The 25,850-nt window shown below is 36.9% G+C and overlaps 1 protein-coding gene across 1 annotated transcript in view; it reads left to right on the top strand.

Moving 5' to 3' along the window:
- Window positions 1–25,850, top strand: part of ARID4A (AT-rich interaction domain 4A) — a 58,734-nt gene that overhangs the window by 19,962 nt on the left and 12,922 nt on the right. The window contains exons 10-19 of the mRNA XM_065872733.1: window positions 1,257–1,333; window positions 1,716–1,882; window positions 12,199–12,271; window positions 13,311–13,405; window positions 13,559–13,656; window positions 14,201–14,432; window positions 17,339–17,589; window positions 20,070–20,267; window positions 22,932–23,016; window positions 23,827–23,968. Of these exons, the coding sequence (XP_065728805.1) occupies window positions 1,257–1,333; window positions 1,716–1,882; window positions 12,199–12,271; window positions 13,311–13,405; window positions 13,559–13,656; window positions 14,201–14,432; window positions 17,339–17,589; window positions 20,070–20,267; window positions 22,932–23,016; window positions 23,827–23,968 (1,418 nt within the window). The remainder of the gene's footprint in view (window positions 1–1,256; window positions 1,334–1,715; window positions 1,883–12,198; window positions 12,272–13,310; window positions 13,406–13,558; window positions 13,657–14,200; window positions 14,433–17,338; window positions 17,590–20,069; window positions 20,268–22,931; window positions 23,017–23,826; window positions 23,969–25,850) is intronic.

The raw sequence follows: 25,850 nt of genomic DNA, 5'->3' as shown, positions 1-25,850 counted from the left end.
TCAGTTGCTGTGGCGCATGGGCTTAGTTGCTCCGTGGCATGTGGGATCTTCCTCGACCAGGGCTCGAACCCGTGTCCCCTGCATTGGCAGGCAGATTCTTAACCACTGTACCACCAGGGAAATCCCTAAAATTTTTATATAAAAACTGAACAACAGTATTTGAGAATAATATTTAAAAAGTTTTAAAATAAAGCATAGTATTGATTTTCTCTTTAATTGTAAGAATTCTTTTTTAAATTTATTTTATTTATTTATTTATTTTTGGCTGCGCTGGGTCTTCATTGCTGCATGCGGGCTCTCTCTAGTTGTGGCGAGCAGGGGCTACTCTTCTTTGCGGTACTCGGGCTTCTCATTGTGGTTGCTTCTTTTGTTGTGGAGCAAGAGCTCTAGGCGTGCAGACTTCCAGCAGTTGTGGTTTATGGGCTATAGAGACCAGGCTCAGTAGTTGTGGCGCATGGGCTTAATTGCTCCACGGCATGTGGGATCTTCCCGGATCAGGGCTGGAACCTGGGTCCCCTGCATTGGCAGGCAGATTCTTAACCACTGAGCCATCAGGGAAGCCCTAATTGTAAGAATTCTTTATTTTTATTATGTGTACTATTTCATATTATAAAACATGAAATTTACTTTTAATAGAATTTATATTACTAGAATAATTATTTTGACTTTTTTTCTGATTAAATGTCAGATTTTGAACTCCAATAAAAATTAATTTAAAATAAGGTCAGAGTTTTAGAAACCTTCCTTCACTTCAACTTTGCTTTGTTTCCAAAAAATGTAAAATTATGTATTTATTGAGTTGTGATTGTCTGAAAATTTGATACCATAATATATCTTACAGTGATAAAAATATTTTAATGTTACCATCTATTCAATTTTTCATACTGAACTGAATAGTAAATTTGAGAAATATGAAAGATCAAAATAGACACTATAAGGAAAATACCATGCTGATATAAATAAACTACCCCATATTGTAGGTAAGAGGGTTGCATAAATTGAAATATTACAAATGTGAGGCTCTCAAATTAGTGTGCTTTGAGTATGTGAATCTTTAGAATTAAGATATTAGCTTTGCCTATATTACCTCTTGCCCTTTATTAAGGATTAGGATATACATGGTCTTTTTAAAACAACTTATAAGTAAAATAATTTTGATTTTGAGATTTATATTTTCTGTGTGTTAACATGACTCTTTAAGTGATAATTCTTATTTAGTAATGGTTTCCCTCCTATTTATTTTTCTCTGTAATTAGTTATTCTATAGCAAGAAAGGATATCAAGGAAGTAGACATTCTCAATCTACCTGAATCTGAGCTCTCTGCTAAACCAGGTAAAATAAGGATGAATCAATCCATTATTATATGATGTGACTAAATGGCAAATTTAGTGGCAAAAGCAAGACAATATTTTCTGGTGCCATTTTAACTGTTTAGAGTTGATATCCACTCTTCTTTAATGCCTTTTTAAAATATCTAGATAAAGTATTTGACCTTAATTCTTTGTATGTTTTATCACTAACATTTCTGACAGTATTCCCTAGAGAAAAATAAACATTAATATAATATTATAACTTATATGTTCAAATTTACTCTATCATTTTAGAAATGACAGCTGAATTTGAATACAGATCTTCTGACTCTGAATGTCATGGCTTTGTATTATTCTGTGGTGCTAATTCCATAACAAGTGCTGAAGTACATTTTTACTTTTAGGGCTGCAGAAAGCAAGCATCTTCTTAAAAACTAGAGTTGTTCCTGATAATTGGAAAATGGATATAAGTGAAATCCTTGAGTCATCCAGTAGTGATGATGAAGTTGGCCCAGCTGAAGAAAATGATGAAGAGAAGGAAAAGGAGGCCAAAAAGGAAGAAGAAGAGATGGTAGGTGAAATTTCATGTTTGTAACATATGAAAACATTTCAGTACTCTAAAAACAATACCTTCATATATTTTCCCTGTGTTTAGATTCTTTATATTATTTGTTGCTGTCTTTTTCTAGCTCAGCTTTATTTGGGGAAGGGGGAGCTTTCTGGCTTTTAGCTTAGTGGGCAAATCAGAACTAATTTTTAGTGGGTAAGAGATTACAAAGAAGAACTTTTCAGGTTAAATGAGCAGCAAGTGCAGACTTTTTTTTTAATAACATCTTTTCCAAATAACCAAGGAGGAAGGAAATGTAACTTTTAGGTATATTACATGTGTTAACTCATTTAAATTATTGCCAGATGGAGTAACTGTTGTTATTCTACTTTAAAGAGAAAAGTGAGGGTCAGAAAGATTAAATAACTTTCCAAAGATGACACAGCTCAAATGTGGAGAGCAGGGATTTGAACACAGGTCTGGTCTGTCTTAACTTTGAAATTTCACCTCTTTCAGACATTTCACAGTATCTCAGGGATAATGAGGATTAAAAAAATCCTATCTAAATGGAAGAATATTTCATTTGGCAGTTGGATAAATCATAGAAAAGATTTAGATTGTATTTTATAGGTGCTAATGGTTTTCTTTGTAATATCACTGTGTTGTTAAGAATGTATATGTAATTGTAGGAAATCATTCATGAAGTACCACATAATTGCTTTCATGAATATTGCTGTCTATTTTTTCAGCAGTGTTTTGTCAAGTGGGATAAATGTCCAGTATAGTTTTGGTTGTTATGAGGTAAAGGGGCTTCGGGGCAGACAAAGAGAATGAGTTTACTGAAAAAGACCTATTTGAGCATGAGAAATATTTGCTTGGAAAATGTGGAATGTTTGTTTCTGTTTTACATACACAAATAAGAATTTCTGAAACAAAATGAGTGTACTTGTATGTGATATAGGGCATAGGGTGTTTCTTCCCTTTTACTTCCCCTGCAGTATTCGGCTTTTTGCACTCTGAAATCAGAATGGCGGTTCATACTTACAGGCTGCCTACAGAGTTGCCATAGTAACGGGCTGTTGGTTTTAAGTGAGCATGCTCGGAAAGACAGGAAGGTTTTGCAGAGGCTTGGCGGGTTGCCAATGGAGGTTTGCCAGATGCTTTGAAATGGGCTGTCTTTCTTTTCCTTTCATGTAATGTCTGATTTTTATGTGGAAGAGAATGTAAGTAGTGCTGTATAACCCTGCGGATGCTATGCCCTAAGAGGAAAAGCAAATATTGCAAGTCAGACTGAAAAATGTTCAGATACTGTACTGATTAAGTAGAAGGGGAATCTAACCATTTTACATGTGAAAGAAAATGCAGCATATAGGTAAGATTTTTTTTATATATTACCATTTTGATTGCCAAAAATGAGGTTAAATAAGAATTTTAGGTATTGATGATTTGGCTGATATGGTAGGACTCGTAACCAAGCGTAATTGTTTCATGTAAAAGAGACAGTAGGAGTCTATTTTTAGAATATCAGAGGATGAAGGCTATTTTTCTGAAACATAAGGTAGAGTTTGAAATGAAAATGATAATGACAGTTTGGAAAAATTTGGGATTTAAAGTCTAAATATTAAATGTGATTTTTGTATTTTATCTGTATTTATTTATAGATTATATGTTTTCAGGGTAAATAGGCCACATTTTCAGGGTGTGAACTGTTGGAGTCTGGTTTTGCTTTTTTTTTTTTTTTAAATTAACATTGAAACATGGAAGTTAGGATCTTATATTGCCAAATACTGAAATACATAGTCTCTTTATTTTTGCTAATACTTTTGATTTGTATCCCTTTCAAAATGCATTTTCCCTGATCCCCACCCCCCCAAAAAACCTGAAATTTTAAACAAAGAGGGTTAAAAAGGCTGAGTAGTAAGGGTAGAGAGTATGGCTGTAAAATAGTAAGTAGTAAATAGTGGTCTTATTATAGCTATTAATTTTGTAAAAGTAATAATGTTTTATTTAAGCTGTGAGTAAATGTTAGTAAAAAAGAATGAAGAGCAGAGGCAAGCTCTGTTACCTATTGTTTGCAGGTAGTAAGTAAAGAAATTTAAAAAGGTAAGGACCTTTGTAAGGATAGTATCTTCTTAAAATGTATTACTTAAATTATGAACTGTTAAAATTAAGTGAACCAAGATGCTTTTCATCTACTAAAGAAAGAAAAGCACAATCGCAAATGTAGTCATTGATTATATGATTATTTAAAACTATTTTTCAGATATTCATTTTCATGCATATACTTCATTGAATTACCTAATAGAAACTAATTTCCTCTTTTCCTCTGGCTGTACAAGTAGATTTTCTTTAGTGAGGTTGGGTTGCTTTAGAAAAAAAAAAATCAGCTGCATTTCTTGCTCTTGGATTTAAGATTTAGATGCTGAATCATTCTAACCTGTCTTGGACAGTAATTTTTAAAAATTTGATATATTGTAAAAGTGAAAAGCAGCTTAATCTATATTTAGCAAAGGAAAAAAATGGATATGGTATAAAATGAATTAAAATCTGATAAGCCAGGGCCTACCTGGCTTAGTCATTACAGGCCTTTACTATATAAGTGAGGCTAAGCTGTTATATTTACATTACAGATCATATTCTTCCCAAAATGTAATTATGCTATGCTTTCCATGAGGATCTAATGTTGCTTGACAATGATCAAAAAGATCTTTTATAATATTCTGTAAACCACTGTAACAATACTTTAGCCAGCCATTTGGTGTTTGTAAATTTTATGCAGTAGAATCATACAAGTGTTAGATACTTCTGCAGTACTAATGGGCAGTGCACATTGTTTTTATATTTGATACTTTGAGTACCCTAACATAGCCTTAATCAGGAGATTTGAGACTTACTGTGGAGGAGCATCTTTTATACTTAATATTATTTTGAATTCCTAAGCATTGGTAGTTCAGGATTTGAGTACAAGAAATATATTTCATACTATTACTGGGTAGGAAGAGACTTGAGAGTCTGACAGGAAGTAGGTCCTACCTATATTGATGACTCTACATTTTAAGTCATTGATAATTATATTGAAAAAGGATCTGGAGGATATTTTTGTGGGTATTACTTAAATGTCTTTTGTTAGGACATTTTTATATTAGAAAAGATATTACTGAATTTCCTTTTGAGCTTTGAAATTGATTGAAAAGTTCGTGTAAACATAAACAATGATGTCAGGTATTCATTTACTCCTGACTTATATTCACTTTGGATGAATGTAGGAGAGTTGTCTAAGGGTAAAATAAATAGGTGAATGTTTAGAAAACTGAATATCAGGTGGGAATTTGACTAGTCTTAGTTCTTTTATCCTTTTGGTTTGCTATAGGTAGGCTTATATGTTGGGCCCTTTCAAAAATCTCCCCTAATTTCATATTTAGTAATGAAAATTAGAATTTAGTGAATTTTTATAAGAAATGCTCTTTTTTTTTTTTTTTTGGCCTCTCCTATTGCGGAGCACAGGCTCGGGACGCGCAGGCTCAGCGGCCATGGCTCATGGGCCCAGCCGCTATGCGGCATGTGGGATCTTCCCGGACCGGGGCACGAACCCGTGTCCCCTGCATCAGCAGGCAGACTCTCAACCACTGCACCACCAGGGAAGCCCAAGAAATGCCCTTTTTTGTTTAGAAGTATTGACACCCATTTCTCCAGTCGTTGAACTTCTAGGGATCACTGTTAAATTTAATTCCTAGGATTACATTCCCCTATTAAAAAATCATAAGTGCTTGAACTTTTTAATTCATCGAAATGTGAGTTTTTTTTTTTAATGTTTAAATCAAGTGTTTTTTGTAGATAACCATAAAGGCATTTGTTAGTAATCTTTCGAGATCACTTTGGGTATAAACCTATAGTAAATGCTTGATAACTCAGGAAAATCCTGTTAAGTCAATAAAATTTACAGAAAAATTTAAAGGTAATATTAGTATTTTAGGTATATCTAATAACTCCAGCTGCCAATCAGGTGTTTCTAAGCAGACCCTATAAAGCCAACCTTCAATGAATAACTGAGACTTTAGCTTGCATTCAAATGTAATAACTTATCTGCTAAGGTCTTAAAGTGTAGCCTGTTAAATAAGCAAGCAAAAATGTCCTAATGTCTTTAGCAAAACCTTTCTTCACAGTGTTAGCATAAGACTCTAACCAAATTAGGATCACCTCATCAGATTAATGAGGATTGCACATTTGTACACACAAATACACCTACATTTTAATGTACTTATAGAAAAAGGTATTTTATAGTTGTGTTAGTAAGACTGATTTTAAAACCTTAGATTTGATAGCATGTGAACCACAGCTTGATGACTGAAAGTAAGATATATGTACCTTTTAAAATGGGGGGGGAATTACTAATTTGTTATAGGCAGGTTGTTTGTAAACTGTTTTGTGAAATTATAAAACAGTGTCTTACCACATAATGAATATATTAGGCATGACATGTGGTTTCTGAAATTTTCTGTTTAAGTGTACACGACAGAGAATGGTACCACTCTAAATTTTATGATGAACAAATTTCACTGGGCCTTCAATACTATTGGTCGGTTCTCAGTTTCTATAATCTAATCATTATCTCCTCCATTAAGCCAGCAATGCTACCCCCACTCCACTCACTTTGGAAAGAAACTAGGAGCTTCAAATTGGGAGCCAGCTCTAAACCCCACCTGCCTGCTCTCCTTCCCTTAATGTACAATTGATAGTATGTTGTCCTCTTCTGTAAGATGAGTCCATCTTTTTAGGCTCTGGATCTCATTCCCTTCTTTCTTGTCTTAGACTGTGAAGTATCTCTTTTCTTTCCAGCATCTTTAATCTATTCCTTTGTGTTGTAGCTTTCTTACCAGCTTTTAAAAACATGCTTACATCTCTTCCAACCTTCTAGCAACCTGTCCAGATTCCTTCCACCAACCCCTCCACCTTATGGCCAGATTGCTCAGAGGTATATACACCGTTCTATTTCCTGACACTACCACCCTGCCCCCCCGATCACTCTTAATTCACTGCAGTGCATCTTGTACTTCCACCACACCTAAAACAACTTAACTAAGGTCACCAGTGACCTCCAACAAATTTTCGTGCTAAGTCCAACAAATTTTTGTCATGATTTCATTTGACTCCCTAGTAGGCATTCAGCATCTTTGACATGCCTACCTTCTTAAATCACTTGACATACATGACGTTGCATTTTTTTCTGGTTTACTTCGTAACTAAATGATGTAATGACTCCAAATCTATATGTGCATCAAAGATGTCTCTTTCTTAACTCCAGACATTTATATTAAAATTCCAGTGAGAATTTCTTCATATTTTGTAAGTCCTCAAACTCTGTATGTGCAAGACTGCACTCATCTTTTCCCCAAAACCTGTCCTTTCCCTGTTTGTTCCTAATTCACTTGAATAGAAGCACCATCCCCCCAATTACTCAAGCTAGATAACCTTAATCCTCTCACTCTTGCCTCCCTATCCAATGAGACATCAGATCCTGTCTCTTCTACTTACTTTATAGCTCTCAAATTTGCCCACTTCCTTCAGTTCCTACTCTCTGTCACCTTAGTTCAAGCCACTCTTCTTTTCACCTAGCTAGACTGGTGCAGTAGCAACTTGTTCTTTCCATGTCCATGCTTTCCCTACTCCAGTCTGTCCCTCTGTACTGCATCGAAGTAGGTTTTTTAAAACTAGAAATATAAAAATAGATTCCTCTTGGAATAAATTAATTTGGGGGCACAAAAATAAAAATAAAAGTAAATACCAGTCATTGACAATAAAACTGACTAAAATCAGCATGTCTTTAACTTCATGGAACTTATTGAGTACTTATAACATGTTGAAACTTTGAGGACAACAAACATGAATAACCTAAACTAAAAAAAAATCTCAGCATTAACACCTCTCTCTCACTCTCCCATGCTCTCTTTTCTCTCTGCTTCAGGGGGAGGGGTCATCTTTCCATCATCAGGTGGCAAGACTAATTCAGGCATTGATCCTCTCTTTGTGGACTGTGACAGTAGCTCCCCTTTCCCTTCCAATCCATCAAACTCAGAGAACTTTTAAAAATACAAATCTGACCTAATTCCTCTCTAGCTCTCTCAAACCTCACATCTACCCAGAGTGTCCAGTTCTGATTCTCTAACATATCATTACAAAGTCCTTTCCTAATCACAGCCTGCCTTTGCAAGCCTCATGTTTATCCTGTTTGCTCTTGTTCCCGGGCTGTATGCTCTTCCCATTCTGAGGCTTTCCCTACTATTACCACCATCACCGCAGCCCCAGCAGAACCATTCATCCCCTCACCTTGCTCCTGTATTCTTTTATGTATTTTACAACACTTACCACATTTTGTCGAATTGGCTGGTTTTACATTTCCACACCTCCTGCCAGACTTGAGGGCCAAAAGTTTTCTGATTTGAATTGCAATACTTTTGCAAAAGTCTGTGATTCATGGTAACTATCAAAAATGCTTGAGCTGTATTTGAAGACATAGTGTCCAAGGTCAGAAAATACATAATCTAGTAGTAGATAGATATACAACTACTATAATACTAGGAAGTTATGCTCCTGCTAACTAAAATTGTAAGTTTCTTAAAATTTTGATCATATTCATGCCTCTTCTATATTCTTAGCACCCTTCCCTGCCCTGGCATTTTACGGGGTGCATAGTTACTCTTCACATCCTTGACTAAATGAAGGGAAGAAGGCTCAACAGCAGTCTAGTGGGCTCCACCTCCCATTATTATAGCCCTATCCCACTTCAGAACCCTTGAGGGATGGAAAACCCTCTTGGCTCCCAACCGGGAGAGAGACCCTGCAGGTACTGTGATAACAAGTGCCACCCCCATACAAAAGTCTTAAAGGCAGAGTCTTCAAGTTGGAGGCATTTTCTACCATGTGCAATTTTACTCTAAGGTGACTAACAAGACAGCTGTTTTTGAAAAAAAAATGATTGTGAAGAATTACTTATTGTAAGAGATTAAGCAGTTTTGAGTTTTGCAAAGACCATCAGGTAAATTTAAAACTTTGTTTATAGCATCTTTTTTTTTTTTACTCGAAATAAATTTCCTTTCAAGCAGGCAGTTGTTTTTAAGTAGAATTCTTTATTCATTTATATCTTGTTTTTACACCTGATAACTGCATTCTGAACTTAAAATTTTATGGCCATAGTTTCTCATGGTACTTAAAACACTCTTGACATCTACTAACTTTTAATTCCAATGAATTTAAACTACCGATTTTTATCTATAAAACTATATTCTTAATTAAGAATTTATCAAATGTTTGGTAAAACCTTAATAAATACCTTATTTGCAATTGATGGGTTCATTTTGTTTACTTGCTTTTGGAAGAAACTTTGATTTCAAACCAGTGCTTTTTAAAAACAATTGCTTTTACATATACTGCATACAACAGTCTTCTTTGAATTCTGTAAGATCATAAATACTAAAAATGAGGTGTTAGTCTGAGGAGAGACTATTGTGATTACGAGGGACAGGCAAAGCATAGACCCAGTCTGGTATAAGTTGTTTTTATTTTTTTCCCCATACCAGAAGTCCTTAAAATTAGTATCTGAAATGATTCTTAGGCTACCAGATTACTCTTTTCTTGAGTTAACTCATTGGCAGTTGTTCTCACAACCTTGTAAAAGCAAAATTTTTTAATGCAGTTGGGGAAAAAAATTGCCATGTCTTGATCTGAGTATTTAGTAAAGACCTTTATTACTCTGTAGTGATTATTAAGTCTGTATATATATTGCTAACTATTAAGTCTGTATATTGCTAATTTTTTTTTTTTTTTTTGCGGTACGCGGGCCTCTCACTATTGTGGCCTCTCCTGTTGCGGAGCACAGGCTCCGGATGTGCAGGCTCAGTGGCCATGGCTCACGGGCCCAGCCGCTCTGTGGCATGTGGGATCTTCCCGGACCAGGGCACGAACCCGTGTCCCCTGCATCGGCAGGCGGACTCTCAACCACTGCGCCACCAGGGAAGCCCGTGTATTGCTAATTTTTGAGGCTTACTAGAACTTCGAATTAGGTTTCTTAAATTTTGTTAAACTGAAAGTACTCCGATGCTATGTCATTTTTTTTTTTAAAGAAGATGTTGAGGGTAGGAGTTTATTAATTAATTAATTTATTTTTGCTGTGTTGGGTCTTCGTTTCTGTGCGAGGGCTTTCTCTAGTTGTGCCAGGTGGGGGCCACTCTTTATCGCGGTGCACAGGCCTCTCACTATCACGGCCTCTCTTCTTGCGGAGCACAGGCTCCAGACGCGCAGGCTCAGTAGTTGTGGTTCACGGGCCTAGTTGCTCCGCGGCATGTGGGATCCTCCCCAACCAGGGCTCAAACCCGTGTCCCCTGCATTAGCAGGCAGATTCTCAACCACTGAGCCACCAGGGAAGCCCTGTAAGTCATTCTTCATGAATGTACTGAAAGAAAAAAAAAGACTGTACTGAGGGAAAGACTTTTCCGTTGATTGCCTCATGCTTTTTATATTATATATTTTAATCGACCTTGATTGCCTCATGTTTTTTTAAATATATTTTAATTAACTACATGTTTATTGATCTTGGCTATATTATTAGCTGTTAAAAACTTACCTCCTTCCCCACCCTTCCCACCCCATTTATTTTGGTGTGGTTTTTTTTTTGCGGTATGCGGGCCTCCCACTGCTGTGGCCTCTCCTATTGCGGAGCACAGGCTCCGGACACGTAGGCCCAGCTGCTCCGCAGCACGCGGGATCCTCCCGGACCGGGGCACGAACCCACGTCCCCTGCATTGGCAGGCGGACTCTCAACCACTGCGCCACCAGGGAAGCCAGCTGTTAAAAACTTAAAAAATTTATTTTGCTCTCTGGATTGTGAGCACTCAATATTTATTGCTTGACAGTTGCCTTTGCTTTGAATATGGCTTTGAAAGACAAAAGTCTGAATTCTTGTTTTGAAACATGGAAAAATAGTAGTACTCTGGGGCTTCCCTGGTGGCACAGTGGTTAAGAATCCGCCTGCCAATGCAGGGGACACGGGTTCGAGCCCTGGTCCGGGAAGATCCCACATGCCGCGGAGCAACTAAGCCTGTGTGCCACAACTACTTAGCCTGCGCTCTAGAGCCCACGAGCCACAACTACTGAGCCCATGCACCACAACTTTTTAAGTCCGTGTGCCTAGAGCCCGTGCTCCACAACAAGAGAGGCACCGCAATGAGAAGCCCGCGCACCATAACGCAGAGCAGCCCCTGCTCGCTGCAACTAGAGAAAGCCCGCAGGCAGCAACGAAGACCCATTGCAGCCAAAAATAAATAAATCTATTAAAAAAAAAAAAAGTAGTACTCTGAAATTAAATTATGATAATTTATATGAAAGAAATATATCAGTGTTATCTTTGTTTCTCCATAGTATTGTTAAACTTCAAGAATTTTCCCAAATATTAATTTATAAGTAGTCCATCAGAAAAGGAAATATTTTATTAAAACCCAAAATCCATTTGTTTGCATAAGAAGAAATCATTAGGTTTATATAATTAGTAAAATGTAACACACAAATAGGTATTTGTAGGAATAGTTGTTTCTGTATGAATGTTTCCATTAATTTTTTTTTCCATAGAACTAAATTGTAGTTATGTATCTAGTTTCCTTCCTTAAGAAATAATTTTCATTGTTCTATTTTAAGGGGTTGCAAAGTCAACTACAGAGGCCCTGCAAGAAAGGCAAATGAGAAAAGCAGGCTACTGTGATACAAGAGGGGCTGGTGGAGTCTGGGACAAAATAAAATTTATGTGGCTCATTTACATGCTTTTAAATTTCTTTAAAACATTGTGCTATCCAAACAAAAAACATTTGCCATGTGACTTCGCAGCCTCTGGTTTATATTCATTCAACAGTAACAAAATTTTAATATTAGTATGTGGATTATTTTAAAATAATAAATACATTTGTAATTATTATGCTTATCTATCGGTATATTCCTATGGGCCACATGCTATTTTGAGGATTTTTAAAAAAACACCAGATGAGGTGAAAACACTCTCACCCCATTCCTAAACCTTTTCCTCATGGCTAATCTTAGTCCCCACAGAGATAATTAATGGGAAGCTTCAAGTGATAAATGGGGTGAAGAGTAGAGATTGTATATCCTGACAGTCACATCAAACCAGCTCTATCAAAATATGAATTAAAGTATGGCATTGTAGGATTTTGAGAAAAATTCATATTTTCTGGCTTCATTAAAATTTTATCCCCTTACCTTGGTTTCCCAAAACAAAAAACGAAGAAGACAGTGTATCTCCTATTCATTGTTCTGTATATTTATATAGTTTATCTTTACAGCCTGAGGAAGAACCTGATCCTGAAGAGAGGGACAGCTTCCTTCAACAGCTTTATAAGTTTATGGAAGACAGAGGTATTTTCATGCTTATTATTTAAAAGCAGGCATTTCTGGGAATTCCCTGGCAGTCCAGTGATTAGGTCTCAGCGTTCTCACTGCTGAGGGCCCAGGTTCAGTCCCTGGTCTGGGAACTAGTGCGGCATGGCCAAAAAAAAAAAAAAGTAGACATTTCTTTTACTGTTTTATATTCTAGGTTTATGTATTATTTTTGTTCAAATCATGGTACAGGGATTTGGATTTCAAGCCTAAGAATCAGTTATAGCTGATAATAATAGTATTGGGAATAAAGACAACTACTAATGTCTAGTTTGAGTACAAATGTAGAGGAAAAGTAGTTTTGGTATAGTTAAATTTTATCTTCTTGAGACTTATGAAACCAGAAAATATTATAATAATATTTGAGTAATAGAAAGTGAACAATCACAATGTGAATTTACATACCCATTATTTACTAATGGCGTTTTTGTGGCAAGTGAACTAGTCTGATCCTTGGTCTCAGCAAATTAAACATAATAGCCCCTATCTAAATGGAGTAGGATTTCTAATAAAGTTAGAAGAAATAGAAGCTTTATAAATCATCATACTTACTGGCATTATGTAAGTCCTGGAAATCCTCAGATAAATCAGTTCTAGTGGCCTTCAGCAATGATCCTTCAGATGACTGCCACCCATCTTAACGTTTGTGTTGAAGCATTCAAAATGGAACCATGGCCTAAAATGTGCCCTTTCCATTGTATGTTTTCTTGCCCAGGCTTCTTGAACCAGCAACATCATTGGCTACACCTTGCAGGCCCAAGGTTTGATTTAGTTTTATCCAATTCAGTGGCAGTTAGAGAGGTTATTTTATTAGTTGTGGCAGTAAAACTAAAGACCACCACAATACTGTGTAAAGAATATAGAGAATATTTTGTGTTGTCTTATATAATTTGAGGTCCTTTAAATATATGCCTCTGATTAGTGATATTTGGGAAATTAGAAATTGATAAGCTTTGTTTTCAACTTAGTATTTTCCGTTGGAATTAACATGGTATTTCTGCTCTCTGATATTTAAAAGGTACTCCAATCAACAAACCACCTGTTTTGGGCTATAAAGATCTCAATCTCTTCAAACTCTTCAGACTGGTTTATCATCAAGGTGGATGTGACAAGGTAAGTAAGACTGTAATGCAAAGTTAAATTGTCTGATGTTGCACTATAATATGTACTTTAGGTAATAAGCACATTTTCTTAATGAACATACAGTATTAGTGTAAAGATTATTTCCCTTTGCAAACATTAACAAATAAAAACTTAATTTTCCAGATTGATAGTGGTGCTGTATGGAAGCAAATTTATATGGACCTTGGCATTCCTATTTTGAATTCAGCTGCTTCCTACAATGTAAAAACTGCTTATAGAAAGTAAGTAGTATAGTTTATTCATCAAAGAATACATATTTACAAGGAGTATTTTCCACTTAATTTGTTAACAGTTAAATAAGAACACATCAGTCGAAGAACATTAAAGTCAGAGAAAGTATATAAAAAGGTTTCGGTTAATAAATACTGTGATTGAAAGTTATTTCAGTGTACCAAGTCTGCTTTACTCCATTTTTCATGTTCTGATTTTCTTTTCAAAATCACAGGTACAGGCAGTGTTTATAGTCTGAAATTACGATACATGTTATAGAGTTGTACCTTTTGTGGTGAACAGCCTTCACATCAAAACTATGACAGCTGTGTTCACTTATCACAAGCTCAGATTTTTCAGGAAAGAAATTTTATTTTCTGATCAATATTTTTGTCTGTTTTCCTATATAAAACACCAATAAATCAGTAACAGAAAAAATACTTTGTAAAAAAAAGGCTTGAGTTTTCCTTTTCAAAAAACATGGGTGCGTTTAATATAGTATTCAAGTTAAATGTAAAGACTAAGATTTCTTAAAATGAAATACTGTTTGTTTAGGTATCTCTATGGTTTTGAGGAGTACTGCCGTTCTGCAAATATTCAGTTCAGAACTGTTCACCACCATGAACCAAAAGTAAAAGAGGAAAAAAAAGACTTAGAAGAATCCATGGAAGAGGCTCCAAAAGTAGATCAAGAAATGCCTTTAGTAGAAGTGAAGAGTGAACCTGAGGAAAATATTGATTCAAACAGTGAAAGTGAAAGAGAAGAAACAGAATTAAAATCTCCAAGGGTAAGTAGTTAAGACTAGTTTTATCTAGTTCATTTTTAGCATTATTTTAACCTTTTTATTATGGGCATTTTCAGATATACACAAAAATACTCCTATGAACCTAGTTTATTTTCCAGTATTTGGTTGTGCTTCAGCCAGGCTAGCCTAGCTCCCTTTCTCTAAATATACCACGTATTATTTCTTCTGCCTGAAAAAACATTCCTCCTCTTGTTCTGTTTATGTTTGTTCAAGTCATTCTCATCTGGGGTCAGTCTCAGATATTCACTTCCGTCAAGTCTTTTGCTAAAGTGTCACCTCACTGAAGCCTATCCTGGTCACCTTACCTAAAATTGTAACCTGCCTCCTCTCTTTGGCACTGGCAATCGCTCTAACGTTGCTGTTTCTATCTGTAATTTACTTACTTGTTCAGTTTACTATTTATTGTTTCTTTTACCCCACTCTGGACTAGTATCACACTCCACAAGGGCAGGGATTAGTGTTTATTCCATTAATTGAGAGATCCCAGGCATCTAGAATAGTGCCTGGCACATAGTAAGGACTTATTAAATAGTTGTTGAGTGCATGAATCTCCTCTTTATAATACCTGTGCCCTCAGCCAGGTGGGATCTTTTCTTTCTCTTGACTTCACAACACACTGTACAGCTCTTGTGGCAGTTTTTCATGCTCTGCCTTGTTTCCTAGTCATGTGCACACTGGTTTTATGTTCTAACTCTACTCTTCCTCTCCATTAGTATATAACTCAAATCAGGAATTGTCCCTCACTATTTTGATCTTTGTCTGATGATGTCTACACAGTAGGATTTATCAAATTTTAGAAGTAGAAAGAAAATTTAATCACGCTGTCAAAGATTAGTTCGCTTATTGTAATGCATCTTATTTTTCAGTGAAATGGTATTTAAAAGAAAAGGTGAAATCATCTTCTCTTTTATTTGCTCAGAAACCATTTTTTAAAACTGTCCATTTTATCATCTAGTAAATGGAATCTTCTAGCGAATTTCATGAAACATCCAAAGTGGTTTGTTTCTTTTCTTTCTTTAATTTTTAAAAATTGTGGTAAATACACATAACGTCAAATTTACCATCTTCACCATTTTGCCATGTGCGGTTCAGCGGCATTAACCGCATTCACATTGTTGTACAACCATCAGCACCGTCCATCCCCAGAACTTTTTTCATCTTGCAAAACTGAAACTGTACCTGTTAAACAGTAGCTCCTCATTCCTCTCTTCCCCAGTCTCTGGCAACCACCCTTCTACTTTCTATGAATTTGACTACTCTAGGTACTTCATATAAGTGGAAATTATGTAGTATTTGTCCTTTTGTGACTGGTTTATTTCACTCTGCATAAGGTCTTCAAGGTTCATCCATGTATGCATTAGAATTTCCTTCCTTTTTTTTTTTTTTTTGCGGTGCGCGGGCCTCTCACTGTTGTGGCCTCTCTCTCATTGCGGAGCACAGGCTCCGGACACACAGGCTCAGCGGCCATGGCTCACGGGCCTAGCCGCTCCGCGGCATGTGGGATTCTCTGGACCGGGGCACGAGCTCGTGTCCCCTGCATCGGCAGGCGGACTCTCAACCACTGCACCACCAGGGAAGCCCTTCCTTCCTTTTTAAGACTGAATAATATCCCTTGTATGTATTGTGGACATACTTCCTTGTCATTACATAAAGACCCTCCTCATCTTTATGTAAAACATCTGCAGAGTACTGCGTAGTATGGAGGTATCATAAATTTACCTTCCTCAAGATTTTGTCCAATTTTTTATGATTATAAAAGTGATGCAAAAAAAAAAAAAAAAGTGATGCAATAAATATGCTTGTAAAAATGTCCTCCCCATTTATCTAAGTATAGAGGTTTGTAAAAATGTTCTCCTCATTTATCTGAATACAGAGGCCAGACTTCTAAAAATGGGATTTCTGGGATAAAGGTATAAGTTATACAAACCTAAATTTTGATGGATAACAGATGCTTTCATTCATTTACCTACAAATATTTAAAGAGCACCTGCCATGTGCCAGGCACTGTCTAGATCTGAGGTTACAGAAGTAAATAAGACAGAGACCCTGCCCTCATGGAACTTACATTTAAGTTCTTTTTTTCCCCGACCTTTGATGTTTAAATAGCACATAGTCGGCAACTCGGTAAAACATTTGTTATACTGAGATATTGTTAAGTATTCTAGTGCTCCCAAAGTTCTTGGCTCTTTTTTTATCCTCACTTTATTCCAAGTAGAAGGGAATTCTGCCAGTGTATAGAGGTTGACTGGAAGGAGAATTTAGGAGATAATGAAATGGCTCAACAGTTTCATGGTCATTTGAGCATGCAGCAAGAGACTGGATAAAAGCTGCTGGGCGTATAACAAGTTACTGCTGGCCTAGTGAGCTCTCCAGATACTCATTCAAAGAAATGAGCTCACTTTTTGGCCATTGATACAGTTCAGTCCTTCTAAAATGTAATCACACTGAAACACAGTGATATGTTAATTTCATCTTCGTAAACAGTAGAATTAGAGATGACAGAACTTCTAAAAACTTGAGGGACTGATTTATTATTATTAACTTACATCATTGACACTTAGATAATTTAAAAAATTTGATTATAGTCAGGAAATATTAAAAGTGAGATAATAGAGTGAACACAGAGAAAATTTTTATTTTTTATGTAGTATGTAGCCAGGGATCATAGTATAGTACACTTGGACATAATTAAGTAATTTACATGGGTTATTCTTTTCCTTTTGAGAGGAAGAGAAAAGTGTTCAGGAGTTGATGGGTTATCAGTGTCATGTCTCAAGCTAGAGAGAAGACGAGTCATTGCTGTGAAGGTTTAAGGAAAAGATGCATTTTTCTATGTTTTTTTGTCCTTTGTAGTGATAGTTACTTTAAAGCTTTTATCCCCCTATTAGGGACGAAGGAGAATTGCTCGAGATGCAAATTCTATTAAAAAGGAAATTGAAGAAGAGAAAACAGAAGACAAATTAAAAGATAATGATACAGAAAATAAGGATGAAGATGATGACTATGAAACTGCAGAGAAAAAAGAAAATGAGTTACTACTGGGGAGAAAAAATACACCAAAGCAAAAGGAGAAGAAAATTAAAAAGCAGGAGGATTCTGACAAAGACTCAGAGGAAGAGGAAGAGAAGAGCCAAGAGAGGTACATTATCTTATATTTGTTCTCCAGAAGCACCTGTCTGGGGTACAGCAGCGCTCTGTTCCTGCTTAGAGATTCAGGTTTGAGGGAATGTTTTCTTATTGGGACTTCCATTCCTCTTGTCTAATGAAGGTGAGACACATTGTGAAGATGATGTGTATCGCCTTTCGGAATTGGAGAATATACTGGTCGCACCATTTTAATAGCACTTGTGCCCTAAACAGTGGCCTCAAAGAAGGCTGCGCCACCCAGTCAAAAGAAAGGTCCTGCAGTTGACAGCAGGGAAGGGAGCTGGAGAAAAATGGAGGAAGTGGACAAGAGGAAACAGCGACAGCAAAAATTCCATTTTAAAAAAGGTACAATTTGGGAAAGCTAACAAACACATGGGTGCACAGTACTAGCAGATGTTTCTGTGTGTTAGCTTTATCTAAGACATTTTTCTTTTTCAAGGTATTGTATTAGAATAAGTGGCATGCACCCCTGATTCTAGTTTGGAAAGTACATTCTTGCCCCACATCACAACAATTAAATTTCGGCCTTTTAATGTTCATCCTGTTTGCTGTTGAATGAAAACTGTTTTTGTTTTTCCTCATGTATTACACACGTATGGACTGAATTGACTTAAAAATAACCAATGACTAGGCAGTCTAGCTAGATCACGGTAATGTCCAACTATGTTCAGTTGGCCATTTCTTTGTGGTCAAATGGATTTACTAATTTTTAGACACTACTAAAAAATGAATTTTAATTCAGCAACAGCAGCATACACTTACTTGTATAGAAGCTCTCCTCCATAGTTATTTTTTGATTATCATTTGATGCTAAATTTTCTAGAAATTTGAGTTACTAAGCAATATTGGGAACAGTGGCTTGCTGCCTCCGACTAGTGGCTGACACCCATCTGAAAATTAACCGTTGAGAAAATTACTGGAAAAATAGTAAGGATTGGTGGGTGGGAGAGGTAATTTTATGATTCAGTATAAATAGGTGCAGGAGCTTTCACAATTACATGTGAATTAGGTTAGTGAATAAAGCAAGTTCTGTCGTGAAATAGGATTAGGATTAGGGAAAGTGGGAGGAAATAATTGGAGTTGAGTATAATGATGTGAGTATAGTATTTGAAATATTCGGACAATAAATTTAAGCAAAGATAAACCACCTAAAACGTAAGGCCTAATTACAGTTTGAAGATGTGTTAAAAATAAGCATCAAAATGTGTATATTTTATAGTAATGCATCAAACATGTAATACTCATATATACACATACACACTATGTGGTTTGAAAAGCCTTTATAATTAATTGATATGTAAATGGAATATTTATTTTAGAGACAGAAAATTTCAGACTTGAATATGAAGAATGGTATTTCCTTTTACTAAATAAAAACCGAGTATACAAACATAGTCTGTATTCTCATTCAGTAGCAGGAATTATGGAAATAGGAAACTTTTTTATTTATAGAGACTTCTGTCTTAAGTAGTTTCTCATGGTGTTTTGAAATTACCTTATCAGGATATAATTGGAAGATGCCCTTGGAAAGAAAACATTCCCACTGCTAATGGGTTATCAAAGCTTCTTCATGTCGGGTCCCCCAGTGGTCCCTAAAATAATGCCCTATGTTTATGACAGAACACAGTACCTCCTTATAAGGTTTTTAAAACTCTTGTGACACTAGTGTGATCTTTGATGCAAATCTTTTCTGAATCCTTGCCAGGCTAATAAAGAATGTTTTATTTATAAAAATATGAAAAATATTGTTGGACCTCCCTATGTGAATCTCCTTTATATCTGATTATCAAAACAAAGAAGAACTGATGGGAGATGCATAAAAACAAATAGGAATCAACATTAGATATGCAAAGCTTTGTTCTCCTGGTGCTATGCCACAGTTATAACAAGTGGCCTAATACTCAAGTATCGTTTCTTTGTTAGGGTGGGGAAACCTTTAAAATAGAAACTATCAATAATTTAAAAGATAGAGTTACTAAGGTAGTTAGCCCTTGTTCATTATTTTGCCCACCAAAAAACTAGTCTTGGTTAAGAACCATTCTGAATTGAGCAGAAAGTAGTAGTAAAGTAGACTTAAAAGACATTTTAGTTGCAGGAAGTTAAAAGCTATCTTTAGGTCATTTTCACCTGTAAGGTGGCACTTGAATATGAATCCTAAAGACTTTTTCAAAGCATGTTGTCCTTATTTTGCTTTACCAAAAGTGACTTATTTGACTCCACATCATCATTAACTGTGATTATTGATTGGCCTTTAAAAAGTATGGGTCTCCTTTTGGTACAGTGCACCTTGACATAGTAAGTAAAGTCCTTAGTAAGTAGTCTGTAAAAATCTTCTCCTTCTCCTCCTTCTTCTCCTCCTCCACTGACATGAATTAGGTTATGACTCTTCTACATGTTGGATTCTTTTAGCATATATTATTTTGTTTTCCATTAAGTTATTAGTAGCATTATCAATGTTATAACTTACTGCAGGGAAGAAACCGAAAGCAAATGTGACTCTGAAGGGGAGGAAGATGAGGAAGACACAGAACCTTGCTTAACAGGAACCAAAGTGAAAGTAAAATATGGACGAGGGAAAACGCAGAAAATCTATGAAGCCAGTATTAAAGGCACTGAAATTGATGATGGAGAAGTTTTATACTTGGTACATTACTATGGATGGAATGTCAGGTAAGCAAGAAATTATTTTCTTTTTTTGAAATTTCTTTCATTGGTTCAGAAAGATCAATTTAATGTTTTAAAGAACTAAAGCAAATAGTATATATGTATTTACAAAGCACACCTTGTATCTGAATTTTCCAAGACTCCTATCATTCCCACTGTTTTACTAGCTATGTCAGTACTTCCAGCCAAAGGTCACCAGGATCACATCTGTAGTTGAACAAGTTGGATTTATTACTCATTTTCAGTGAGGGAGAACACACAGCTTGGAGAACCACATGGCACCTCAGTTAGAGGGTGGATCTGTGAAAGCTTACCACCTTGGGGAAAAGCAATAGCCCAGGATTCTGTGGAAACATCCTGTAGGGAGCCAGGCCCATGGCGCCCAGCAGTGCAAGTGGTTTTGTTTGTTTGTTTATTTATTAAATTTATCAGAAATCAAACCTGTATCAAGCACTGTAACAATTCTGAATTGGTTAATTAATAAAAAAGAATATTAGATAGGACTTAGATCAGAGCTTCTGTTAGGTGACTTTGGGGTGGGTTTAAGGAAATGGGGCTTTGCTCTAGACTGGATGCTGTCAAGAAGTGGGGGGTAATTCTGTGATTGGTTATCTTAATCTTATCTATAAGGAGAGAAGGCTAGAGCAAGGTTAATGCTATAATTGGTAAAGCAGCAGCAGTCAGGAAAAAAAAGGATGCTTGGTCATTTTTGTGGCTTGGAAAATGTTCCTGTTTTTTTCTGTGTTGAGACACAACTAGGGAGTGGTCTTGTTTTTGTCTTGATCCATTATGGTCACGGAACAGACCTGTCTGATGTTGATGTTCTCTGTGAAATTGTTCACATTCAACATGAGAACAACACGCCCAAGCTGTGAGGGCCTGAACAGCTCCGTAGCAACAGCAAGGCCCAGCTAATAGTACCAGGCTAGTTCCTGAATGGCAGGGACTACTTTTCTCTTTCTCCTTTAGAAAGTCTTGTGTGTTCAGTATCTCTGCTTGCCCTGTAGTTGCTTTGAGCCAGAGTACTCCAAAATTTCCCTACATACTCAGTGTGTGCCCTGTTATGCCTCAATTCCCTCATCTGAATTGGGGAAGACAGAGTACCTACTTTACAGGGATTCTGTGAGAAGCAGTGCTAATATCTACATTAACATGCAAAGTTAATATAATTAGTGCCTAATATAGTTAGTAAGTGCTCAGTAAACATTAACTTTTCTTTAGTGAGGGGGAGTTTGGTTTCTGTCCTCTCACGTCATTTTAAAAGAGTATGGTTTTAACGAATAGCGTATAAAACTTTAAAATTTCTTTTCTCTTTTCTCAAACCAGCCCCTGTGCCCTTCACATTTCTGCCAACACTAAAAACAAACTTTTTCGTCCATCTCCCAGTTGTTTTGTATGTATGTACTGAATTTGGGAAGAAAGACCGCACTTACCAACCTCGAGTCCCTGCTTTGCAGTTGCAGCCCATTGTAGCCTTTTTTCCTCAGATTCTATTTAGTTCACATCCATCTACTTTTATTTACCATCAGTGTGTCTTTTCTGCTTTCCAGAATTTCCCCCTTCTGTCCTCCTTCTGTCTCATTTTTTTTAATGTTTTACTGTATGACTCTTCTTCACAGTCATTTTATTACATGCTCATGTTCTTCCTAACTGGTTACCTAACTGGAATTCACATGGTTATGGGTTTTCATTGACCTTCCATATGCTAGATATTGGGTTAATGCAGGAGAAGATCATTTTTAAATCATAGTATACATAGGTAGTCATGGTACTGTGTCAGCTGAACTTGCGCATATTGGAACAGCGTCCTCCTTTTGCGTGACTTCACGGTAATTCGGTAACAAAGTGAGGGTATGGTTCCCATCATCATGGTGAAGTTCAAAGCAAGGACTGCCTGTAGTTTTTTTTGCTTAAATGTTCAGATTTTAGATTCTGGCTGAGCTCTATAAATACCTATATATTCATATAATATGAAAGTTGTTATTTAGTTCTAGGAAGTTTAATTCCTTATTTGCCCCTGATTAGTAACTTGGACTGACTATGTTAAAATTTAGCAGTGATGTCAGTATTTTGGGAAAGGGGAAAATGAGGAGTTCTCAACTTGAGCTAAACAGAATAAACGTAGGTAAAGGAAATATCTATAAAAAATTTCAGTCTTAGAGGTGGTACAATTCAGAATAAAATTGTATTAGAAATACTGGAGGCTAGAGAGAGTTCTGAGAGGAAAAGTGTTGAAAAGGACTTCATAAAATAATCTGGAACTGAGCACATTACAAACTTGAATTTACCTGACTTGTTTTGCATTATTCGATCAATAGAATGAATTCCAGTGCAGAATCACTTATTTCATTAAGCTCAGGTGTGTGGGAGTTGTGGAAAAGAAGGCAGTTCAAACAATCTTGAATCTATTTAGAGTTTGCCTACCCTGCTATCCCTGTAAGCCTGTTTTCCCTGAGAAATTCTCTTGCCTTGCCCTGTTGGGGACAGGTACATAAAACACCTAGTAGAGTACTTGGCACACATGTTACCAGCAAACTAGCGTCCGTGCCCTTCGCATTTCTGCCAACGCTAGAACCAAATTCTTTAGCCTATCTCACTGTTGTTTTTATTTGGTGAGTACCTTTCAAATAAGGTATTCTTGTGAATTTTAAATATATTCTTTATTTTAAGGTATGATGAATGGGTGAAGGCTGACAGGATAATCTGGCCGTTGGACAAAGGTGGACCAAAGAAAAAACAGAAGAAAAAAGCTAAAGTATGTACATAGGTGCCATATCCTTTATGATAGGTACAGGAATTATTCATATTGTATTTTCTGTAAACGTTTTCTCATTGTATAATCATCTTGAGTCTTTCAAAGTAATTGTGATTTTCTCTTCTACAACACAGAAACTTAAAAAGTAAAAAATGTAAACACATTACCACGCTGTTTCAGGAAAGGTGAAAACCAGCGACCCCTAGGGCACAGACTTCAAACACAGAGGCCTATGAGGTTCTCTAGAAAAGGGGTGTAAAGTAGGACTGAGAGTGACAAAGAAGAGGTCAAGTTCCTCATCTAGAGAGAATGGAACTAACCACTCTGCTGTGGGATGCAGACCCAGGGTTGCCAGATTTTAGGATTTTTCAAGACAACTGTATTTTTTTAAATGTGAAATCTAATTTTTAAATGCTGGAAGCTGATACTAAATTTTAAGACATACGTTGGCCAGTTGTACACTCATGCACGCCCACAATTTTCAGCCTTTGCTATAGAGATGATGACGTATCTTTCTTTTCCTCAGGGAATAGTAAGAAACAAGGGGGAGAGCTGAGTAGTGTATAGCTCTCTAATGTACTGACTCTGACCTTCACAATATAATTGCAGTGTTACAAGTTGAAGTTGTAGAACATCATATTCACATAAGTACAAAAATATTTTAGAAAACGATTTAATTTTAATTTTTCCATAACTACAGATTAGGAGTTGACATAACAGACCTTTTTGAGTTATAGTTTTCCTTGGAGAAGTAGACTGTTCATTTTTCATAGGCTGGTGCTTCTCATACATTTTGTTGTTGTTACCCAGAACAAAGAAGACAGTGAAAAGGATGAAAAGAGGGATGAGGAGAGGCAGAAGTCAAAACGGGGACGACCTCCTTTAAAATCTACTCTTTCATCAAACATGCCATATGGTTTGTCTAAGACTCCAAACAGCGACGGAAAATCAGGTACCAGAAGTGCTCACATCAATATGCCAGACAGCTCACCTCTGTCAAATGGAATGGAAGGTGCTGAATTCTGAGAATCACTGGTTTTTTAAAAATCCATAATAAAAATAATAAAACTTCAGTTTTGCGAGAGATTCATAGAAAGTCATCTAGGTTTTTTTTTGTTTTTTTTTTAAGGAATCAATTTTATTTATTTATTTTTGGTTGTGTTGGATGTTTGTTGCTGTGCGTGGGCTTTCTCTGGTTGCGGCAAGCGGAGGCTACTCTTTGTTGCGGTGCGCGGGTTCTCATTGCAGTGGCTTCTCTTGTTGTGGAGCACGATCTCTAGGTGCACAGGCTTCAGTAGTTGTGGCACACGGGCTTCAGTAGTTGTGGCACGTGGGCTTCAGTAGTTGTGGCTCGCGGGCTCTAGAGCGCAGGCTCAATAGTTGTGGTGCACGGGCTTAGTTGCTTCACGGCATGTGGGATCTTCCCGGACCAGGGATCGAACCTGTGTCCCCTGCCTCGGCAGGCGGATTCTTAACCACTGCACCACCAGAAAAGTCCCTAGGCTTTTACTATATGATTTAAACTACAAAATTTGATTTGAAGAAAATGTTTATTGTGCTGTATCATGTTTATTTAAAATTTAGTGATGTTTTACTCAATTAGGAATAACTTTTCTTGTTAATACCGTAGGAATATTCTTTTTAAAAATTGTTTATTTATTTTTGGCTGCATTGGGACTTCGTTGCTGTGCGCAGGCTTTCTCTAGTTGTGGCGAGCGGGGTCTACTCTTGGTTGCAGTCTACTCTTCGTTACAGTGCGCAGGCTTCTCACTGCGGTGGCGGTGGCTTCTCTTGTTGCGGAGCACGGGTTCTAGGTGCGCGGGCTTCAGTAGTTGTGGCACGTGGGCTTAGTTGCTCCGTGGCATGTGGGATCTTCCCGGACCAGGGCTCGAACCCGTGTCCCCTGCGTTGGCAGGCAGATTCTTAACCACTGCGCCACCAGGGAATCCCCCCTAGGAATATTCTATTTTAACAGAGGGTGCGTTGACAAGCCATGCGTCCTCCTGTGTGCTGCACTGTCCTACAAAGCATGTACCAGTGTCTCCTGTAATCTATTGCTGTTCACCTAGGATCTTCCAATAAAGTTGTGACTGTTGTTCAAAGACAGGACAAACTAATGTGGTAGAGGCATGTTTTGTGATGAATATAGGTGAACATATTTTATTCTGATTTTACCGTTTTTCCCACTTTTCTACTTTTGTATATTTTTCCATGTAATTTAAGAAATGTTAAATTTAGAAAAACGTTCATATAAAAATTTCCCTCCCTTGAAGAAAAAAGCTTTTCTGAACCACAGGATTGCCGTGAGTCCACCATGTGGAGAAAACGGCATCTTTCCTCCTCTTTACTGCCATCTGCTGGAAGGTTGTCATAATACACAAATGCAAGACGTCCGCAAAGTGGAAGATGCCCTCTTAGATGCACGCCCATGTGCAGTATATAGTCTACAGAACTGTACATGGTCTTGCTAAACTACTTCATAAAAGTAAAAAGCTACTTTAAAAAAAAATTTATTTATTTTGTTTATATTTATTTTTGGCTGCGTTGGGTCTTCGTTGCTGCGTGCAGGCTTTCTCTAGTTGTGGTGAGCGGGGGCTACTCTTTGTTGCGGTGCGTGGACTTCTCATTGTGGTGGCTTCTCTTGTTGCGGAGCACTGGCTCTAGCTGCGCGGGCTTCAGTAGTTGTGGCACATGGGGTCAGTAGTTGCGGCTCATGGGCTCTAGAGCGCAGGCTCAGTAGTTGTGGCGCAAGGGCTTAGTAGCTCCAGGGCATGTGGGATCTCCCTGGACCAGGCAGGGCTCAAACACGTGACCCCTGTATTGGCAGGTGGATT

The sequence above is a fragment of the Phocoena phocoena genome, chromosome 2, assembly GCF_963924675.1.
Source record: "Phocoena phocoena chromosome 2, mPhoPho1.1, whole genome shotgun sequence".
NCBI classification, from domain to species: domain Eukaryota; kingdom Metazoa; phylum Chordata; class Mammalia; order Artiodactyla; family Phocoenidae; genus Phocoena; species Phocoena phocoena.
Note: the sequence above shows the minus strand (reverse complement) of the source record. Positions and strands in the feature narration are given on the sequence as shown.